This window comes from Mesitornis unicolor, unplaced genomic scaffold (genome assembly GCF_000695765.1).
Source record: "Mesitornis unicolor isolate BGI_N332 unplaced genomic scaffold, ASM69576v1 C13660433, whole genome shotgun sequence".
Taxonomy (NCBI): domain Eukaryota; kingdom Metazoa; phylum Chordata; class Aves; order Mesitornithiformes; family Mesitornithidae; genus Mesitornis; species Mesitornis unicolor.
This window is the reverse complement of record NW_010223411.1, coordinates 820-8,883: the sequence shown is the minus strand read 5'-3', so window position 1 is coordinate 8,883 and position 8,064 is coordinate 820. Positions and strand designations below refer to the sequence as shown.

Sequence of the window (8,064 nt, the reverse complement as noted above, 5' to 3'; positions counted from 1 at the left end):
TTTGCCAGGGAGGGTCACGGCAGCAGCAGAGTCCAGCACCCAGTGGAACACCACCAGCAAGGAACATGACGACACGTCCACAGAGCAGCTTGCCTGTGTTCTCTTAACAGCCAGCTTGTTCTTCCAGCGTGGACCTCTCATGCGTGACCCCCTGGAGACAGGAGCTGGAGGTCACGATCCTCCCTGCAGCACAGCCGGTTTTGGTGGGCGTTTGCAGGTGAAGCTGGCGAGGCTTAGACCTGGCACCAGCCACTCTCGCTGCTGCTGGCTCTGGCAGCACCACTGTGTGTGTGGGGATGGGCTGGGGCTGCCAGGCAGCACCTCTGGCCAGCACAGAGCCAGGTGGGTGCAGGCAGAGCCCAAACTGGGGCCTCAGAACCAGCTATACCTGGGGCAAACCTGAGCTGTGCTTACCAACAGCTCCCATTTGGCAGAGTTTTGATACATACAGCGAGGAAGGCCTGGTGTGCATGGAGATTTCCGAAATCAAACCAGCTGAAACATTTCATTTTTTTCCCCTACACGTCTTTCATACATTGACCTAAAAACCACCAGTAGAATAACTGGAAGGTGAAAGAGGTGGTTTCATTCTCAGCTTTAGTTTGTCCAAATTACTTCCACCCACAACACAGGCCTCTCCCTCTCAGCTTGGCACACGCACTTGGCTGCCAGATCTGAAAAATCCATCTTCTGCCCTGATCTATCCTGGACATCTGTTGTTTTGGGAGACTGCGTGTGTTCAGTGCTGGGCTGTTTGGCTCTGGTGAAGTCACTTGAGAAGCGAGTGTCCCAATTCCTCATCCTCCAATGAGCCAGCTCTTCCCTGTGTGAACAGCTCCGTTAGCTCACCCAATGCTCCTTAATGGAGGGAGATGTAGACCTTCCTTTGCTGTGGCAGTGGCAAGGTTTTGCGAGTGCTCTCCTGCAGCCTGAGGTCAGAATGGGCGCTGCCAGTTATTAATTAAACACTCATGGGAGGATAGTTCAGCTTTTGCAAGCCAGTCTTAGCCTGCTCCAATTTCAGACATCTCTCCAGCCTTCCCATCCCCAGCAGCTGGAAATGGTCCCTTCTCCACCAAAGCAGCTCCTCCAAGGCCAGGAGCTGTGTGCTTACTGCATCCTCCTCCACCCATTTGCCTGGCAAAGCATTAATGGACATCCTTGACATGAAACACCGGCAGAAGCATGGGCAGGGAAACAGCTATCCCTCAGCAAACACTATCCCCTGTTGTCAGATACAAGCGTGACTTAACAGTGCTTGAAGACAAAGCTCTACTTCCCCCTCCTCGGATTTCTGAGACCCTGCTTGCCCCAGACCAACCCAGTCCTACTGCTCTTGTGTTTCTGACAAGCCCAAACCAGCTCCATCACCTGCAGGCAGCTGAATCCCAGCAACATCAGCGCAGCCTTTGCAAGCGTGGAAACCAAGCTGGGGAAACGCGGAGTTGATGACACCTCTACGGAGGGGACGGAGGCTTCTCAGTAGCGTGCACCCAACCCCAATGGACACCACTCGCTTTAAGAGCATCCCAAGTGCCGTTGCAAACAGCTGACATCAGCAACGTTCCCTAGCTGGACCAAAACCACGGGTAACAACACTGCATAATGCCGAGTGCTCAGTCATCGCTGCTGCAGAGCTACCCTGTGGCAGACAGCAGCTGCTTGACCCGCAGTCTGATGTTGCCAGGACACAGATGCCCAGCTGCACAGCCAACATGTTAGCACACCTTTGTACCCATGCTGGTTTTCCCTTTAACACCAAAAATAACTCGCAGTAAAGTTTTAAGAGATATTTTGCTTGAAGCCCAAAAAGACCACAAGAAATTTCTCTGCCGGTTCCACCCCAGGACACACTTGCTCCTCTCCTCACAGGGAGGTTAGGCCAGGGAACAGCTCACTCTCCTTCCTGCCAGGGACTGGCTGCCTTTTGCTGAAAGGCAGTGCACAGTTCCTGCAGCTCTGCAGCTGGCAGTGAGCTTCACGGAGCCTGCAGGCAGCACAGCCTCTTCCCTGCACCGTCACCCCGTAAGGATCCAGCCTCCTGGGGGAGCCGTATCCCGACAGCCACTGCTCAGGAAAGACTTTTCTCCCAGAGCTGCTGCCTCATGGTAACACAGCTCCCAACACCCAGTGGTTCAGTCCCCTGCCCTTCAAGAAGAGAAGGGTGCAGAACAGGCACGCTCACTGTGCCAGGACCAAAACTGCTGAGGACAGAGGTGCTGCCCAAGCTCCTGTTGCCCACACTGCATCCCTGCTCCTGGCAGCTGCTGCTCTTCTGTCCTAGCACTCAACTTCGTGCTCCCTGCTAGACCAGCCCTGTGTCAACCTCTCAAGTCTCTGCAAAAACTTAAATTTTTCTTACAGTGCTCGCTGTTTTAAGATGCTCAGCTCCATTCTACAAGCTGCCACATCTCCTTGAGCCTCGAAATGAGGGCATCTCATCTCAGGGCAGATGCCATCGCTTTAGTTCTCTTGGTGATAAGCACTAGGGATACCTGCTTCTAGCCATGGAGTCTCCCCTGAAAACAGAAACCTTAAGAGACTAAAAGCTTGCAGCTGGGCAACTGCAATTACCAACTTATTCACCAGAAGCCTTGAGGAGATCCAGAGAACAATGTCTCTTCTGCATGGTCATGGCCACTAGAACTGTAGAGAACTGCACAGACCAAGAGACTCTGCTGGTGGGACTGCAGGCAAGCAAGGAATAAAGCAAAGGGTCAGGTAAGCAACTCTCCAGCTCAGCACATTTTACAGTGGTGCTTGAAGTCCTGCTCTGGCCCAGCCTTGGGCGTGCTGCAAGGCAGCAGTGGCTCTGCCATGACTGCATGTCACGGGGCAGAGCCAGCGGCTGAAGGAGCAGAACAGCTTACAACACTTGGCTCAACCTGTTTAATCAGCCAGTAAAGCACAGATCTAAGCACTTGCTGCTGCTTCCACTACAAACACTTCCAGCCCTTTCTAAAAGGGCAGGACTTGAGCCTGCAGCACAAGAGACCCAAGAATCCCCAAGAGCTTCTGGCTCAGGTATTTACAAAAATCAAACTCTTAAAGGAACCCCACGCTCCCACTATTTCACAAAACTTCAAAGTGCCAGAAGTTACAGGAACTGCACAGTGGATTATCCAGGCAACATTTATTAGAGCATTTCAGGTATACAATGGATTTTACTGATGGCTGTGAGCAGCTAAGATGCAAACAGATGCCAGTAGGAAAGGGTGACTTAGAACGAGCAGGCTATGCAATTCTTATGGGAAATTAAAGATTTCAGCTTAAACAAGAGGAAAAGAAAGTACCAGACTAAAAGACTGAGCAAGTTTGGGGATGAGGAGAAAATAAAGAAGTTTTTATTTGAGATCACTTACTTAATTGGCAACTCAAGGGTAGCAGAAGCTGTCTGCTATTGCACTCTTCTCTTGGCATCCCAAGGACCAAAGAGTTTTTTCCACCGAGAACAGGCAGCATTTTCCCTGGTAAGAACAGAGGCCTGCACCAGCGGGCGATTCTGGAGCCCTAGCTCAGCACTTGGAGATTTAGATCCCTGTCTTTGCATTCTTATATGTGAGAACCAGGCTGCTGGACTTCCATCAGCAAGGAAGCAATGCAGACTTTCAGCAAGAGCACACTAAAGCTATCAGCTCCTCCCTATAAGGCAGCTTTAGGTCAGGCCTCTCTTTGGGTGCCTGAGCCATTGTTTAAAAAAGCAAGGACCACATGGCAACAAGACTACGAGGTCCTCTGACAATAACAAGGACTGTGCGTGTTTCCCAAGAACTATTTCTGAAAGACACGTCCTTAAAAATATCTTAAAGCAGAGACTCCTCCATTGATGCACAAAAAGGGCACAACTACGGAGGAACTGAATGATGAAGTGATCAACTCATAAAAAGCACTCACAAACCAGAGGCTGTATACTCTGCCTGGTTGGCAAGTTAGAAATTCTGCATTTAAGGTAATAGCTGCCTCGACCGTGTCTTAGTCTCCTGCATTTATTAACAAGGAGCAGTTGAATTCAAGAGCTTAAAAAAATACAATTAAATGCTTAATATTTAAAAGGGTCTCTCCAGAATGACTGTCCTTCAAGACTACTAAGCTCTGAGGTATGCGATGGCAACTTAGTAGTCAGGCTAGTAGAACGCAGCAGAGTTTCTCAGCTTCCTGAATACACCTTCGTTAGCCAAATGAACCATAATTCTTTCTAGCAAAATTGCTTAAAAATGTGTCTTCAGCAAAGACCATTTAAAAATTCTGGTCGACAACTGATCTGCAAGTAAAATTAAAATATTAGAAATGGTAGCAACACAGCGTTTAATCAAATCAGATCCGATTACTACAAAAACATGCTGAGGACAGCCACTCAACTCGTATCCTGGATGCTGCAGTGCCTTCCTCCCTCGTACCCTACAACTGCTTTTTAAAAACTGTTTGTCTGAAGGATAACAATGGAAGACGAGTCAGGATTTCATGACAGATTTCAAACAGAAGGGCATACATACATTAAATTAACAGATTCAACCTTCAGCACAAAGGAGTTTGATAGAGTTACCGGCTAGAGTCACAGAAAGTTCCAAATTTGAACAGTCTTGAACCTCTTCCAAAAATTCCAATGACTTTTTAAATAGTTCCAACAATTAATGGGCATATAAAACTGAGACAGACTTCTCCAGCAGAAGAGTTGGGGCTCTTCCAGGCTAACCAGACCACTGGTACAGAAGGGAGTTGATGTGACTTCCCCCACCTTCCTACCAGTCCACTAACGACTATGATCTTTTAAAATCTTCTTGATTTCCTGACAACTGATTTAACAGGCAAAAGCTGCAGACTGTGTCAATCATAGTGGATGGCAGTATAGAAGATTATCCAAACAACCTGTGGAGAGGAAAGGAAGTGAAGGTTACTTTGATGCCTCTGGAGAGGGCTTGGACACAGAAAACAAACCTCACGCCTTGCTGTCACCAGAAGACTGGGTACTGAATTCCAGCTCTGAGGTGGTCTTGGAGAGATGTTCAGATCACCATGTGCCACACACAGTGGCATTCAACTTGCCTGTCTTCTGAGGTGACCAGCCTCTCCACATTAAAATCCCACTACAGTCCCACCACCAGATCAAGTGCTGAGCGTATTCAGAGACCTCAGGGAGGGGAGCGAGGGAAAAACGACGACACCTAAACCACCAGTTTGGTTGAGTGTAACTAGCTCTGGATGAAACTTCACCAGGACATCTGAGACAGAGGATAGGAAGACATAAAAGTTAAGTGGTAGATGCAGCAGCATAGCTGCCTGTTCCTGCATCACAATCCCAGGTATTAATACTGCATTTCATACGCAGTAGCCATCAGGTTTTGGTATTTTCTTTCCCAGTCAACTCCACTTATTAGATGATGTTAACACACCTCTCTTCTGTCAGCACACCACCACACCTGCTTCTGTTCCAGGTCTTTTCCCTCAGAAAGTGTTCCAACACAGTTCACTGATCAACTTAAAGCAAGCAAGAGGCATTACCAGAAACAGTGCAAAAGATGTCATGAATCCTTCCTTTGTTAGCTCCCATGTCCCACCATACTCTTCCTCATCAATCTGCTGGAAGCTACTGAAGTAGAGGTACAGAACTCCAGCATTGATCAGGCAGAATCTGGAAGAGAGAGGTTAGGAACTGTCACTTCGGTGACACGGTGCAGGTATCTGACACACCATGCAGGGACGCAGCAGTGAAACGTCTTCCATCCACAGCAAAGAGGAACCCTGTGAGCAGCTCTGTGACTGTACACACAGAGAAACCACACACACACAGTTCTAAAAGTGTTTAGTTTTACCCCTGCACACCAAATCACTTATTTCTCATTAACACTTAGCATAGGAATTGGCTTAGGTGCCTGAAGGTGCTTTGTGCATTAACGGATGACTAAGAACAATGCTTCTCAGCTACTCCACCGCTGCTACTTGGGAGCACTGTAGATTTAACTGTTTGCATGTAGCTCTAGAGTTCCTGTTGGAGCATCACTGCTTCACAGCCCCTTTTCCCTAAATTTAAACTCCCCCCCTTTTTCCCCCCCCCTCAGAGACACTTGCTGCTACTCCCTCCACTTTCTTGCCACAGCCAGGACCCTCGGGAGGAGGGACAAGACGACAAGCCAAGGAAAAGCTGTGAGGTTGTGAGCTTGAATAGGAGACCTTCGCTAGGCAGAGACGTTTGCAAACAGAGACTCCCAGAGCAGACACAGCACCTTCCCACAGCTGGTGCTCAGAGAGCAGGGCTGTGCTCCCCATCCCCGGTGTCCTTCAGAGGTTTGCAGGCACGTGCCAGGGCCAAACAGATTTTCATTCCATAACCCACAGAGTGCTCAGTGCAGCTTCAGACCCCTGCTGGGAGGTAATCCCACGTCTCAGTGGTGATTCAATGTGCACGTACCCATCTGGGCACTGCCTGCCCCCGTGCTGTGGCTGAAGGAACAACTCCAGCAAGCTGGGAGTGCAGCAGGAGCACTGTGCCTGCATGTTTCCTATGGTCTTTGGTGTTTTGAAGAAACTTCTTCTTTCTCAAAGAGAAGCTGCCCCTCTTGTCTAATAAGTGAATCTCCTCTCTGAGGAGGGGTCCTGACTCAAAGAGAAGGACAACCCCACCTTTCCCTCCGTGTTCCTTACTCCCCAGGTGCCCACACCAGGCTCCAGCCCCTAGACACACGTGCAGTTCACAAGGCCATTCACAAGTCAATTGAACTTCCTCTTCCCCTTTTCTACCTCACCCCCTTTAATAATAATAAAATAAATAATAAATTTAAAAACATTCACCAGGCTGAGAATAGAGAAAGGCTGATGAAGACATGTTCTGATTTGTATGAATTTTACAACAAACAGTCTGGAAAGTAACGCTGGCTTTAAGATGTGAGGCAGACAGAGACTGCACGTGGCCAGGCCGTTGTTTATAGCACAGCTTTAAACCAGACACCAAGTAAAATCCAAACGTGGGAAAGTACATGAGAGGGAAAAGGAAGTAAACCTTACACTGCTATTCCCACGAATCCCTTCAGTGGAACTACTCCCCAGATGATTCCCAGAATAACTGCAATGATCTGCCGGAACCAGTAGATCACATCTAAAAACTCGTCCTGAGGAGACAAAGCAGAAGAAAGATTTTGGCATTTACATTGTTTCCTTTTTTTAAAGCATCACACAATTAACAGGTGAAAATTTCACACACTAAACACCCAGTTTTTCATTCAAAGTATCTGATATCGTACTCAGAGCAGACGAAAGTGGCTCATGGCATCGCGAACCCCGGACTTCTCTGCTTCCAAATTAAATACGGGGCTTTCTCCTCCAACAGGCTGACTGCAGAGGCAAACAGGTATCCAGTCCCCGTGTTTACGAAAGGTTCAATTCTACAAAAACTAACTGGAATAAAGGTTTGAAGGACTGTTTTTGTGGGAAGACTGTCACAGCCATGCTCAGTGCCCCAGGCCAGAAAGGGGTACCCAGTACCCGCACCAGCTGCAAACCACAAACCCTCTCTCACACGCAGCACAGTGCGTCCGCGCACTCTCGGAGCAGCACTAAGGCGCTTGCTGCTGTTTGCCCAGTACAACAGCACGTACTGCAACTGGACAGTGCTGACTCATGCTTTAAATAAAACTCACTTTGGCTTGCATCTTTTTTCCCAGCCTCCCCAAGGATGGGATTGGCCCAGCATCACCCCCAAGCACCAACAGCCTTCGCGATTTTACTGCACGATGTGCAAAGTTGTTTGTCTCCACACGGAATCCACGTCAGAGATGGGCGTTTCTCTCAGTCACGACATTTCTCAGTCATTTCAGCCATCACTTCACATCTTATTACAACAAAACACGGGCACAGCTTGTCCCTGCTTCCGTCACCAGCTCTGAAATCCATGCCTGGTTTGTCAGAGGGGGACAACGTCAAGCACAGGAAAGCCCCACCAGGTCTGTGAGCAATTGATAAGAAACAAGCGACACAGATTCATGTCTGCACCCCAGGGAAAAGTGGGGCAGAGTCCACACCTTCTCCATGCTGGCAGGCAAAGCCAGCAAATCGAGGAGCAGACGCCCTGCT

At 48.7% G+C, this 8,064-nt stretch overlaps 1 protein-coding gene across 1 annotated transcript; it reads right to left on the bottom strand.

The window, feature by feature from the left end:
- Positions 1-4,442: 4,442 nt before the first annotated feature.
- Positions 4,443-7,181, bottom strand: LOC104535656 (uncharacterized protein C20orf24 homolog; the record flags this gene model as incomplete). Its single annotated transcript, XM_010193316.1, is given in 3 exon segments — positions 4,443-4,866; positions 5,500-5,629; positions 7,000-7,181. Coding segments are annotated over 3 exon segments (354 nt in total), but the record flags the coding sequence as incomplete, so codon positions are not given.
- Positions 7,182-8,064: the final 883 nt, after the last annotated feature.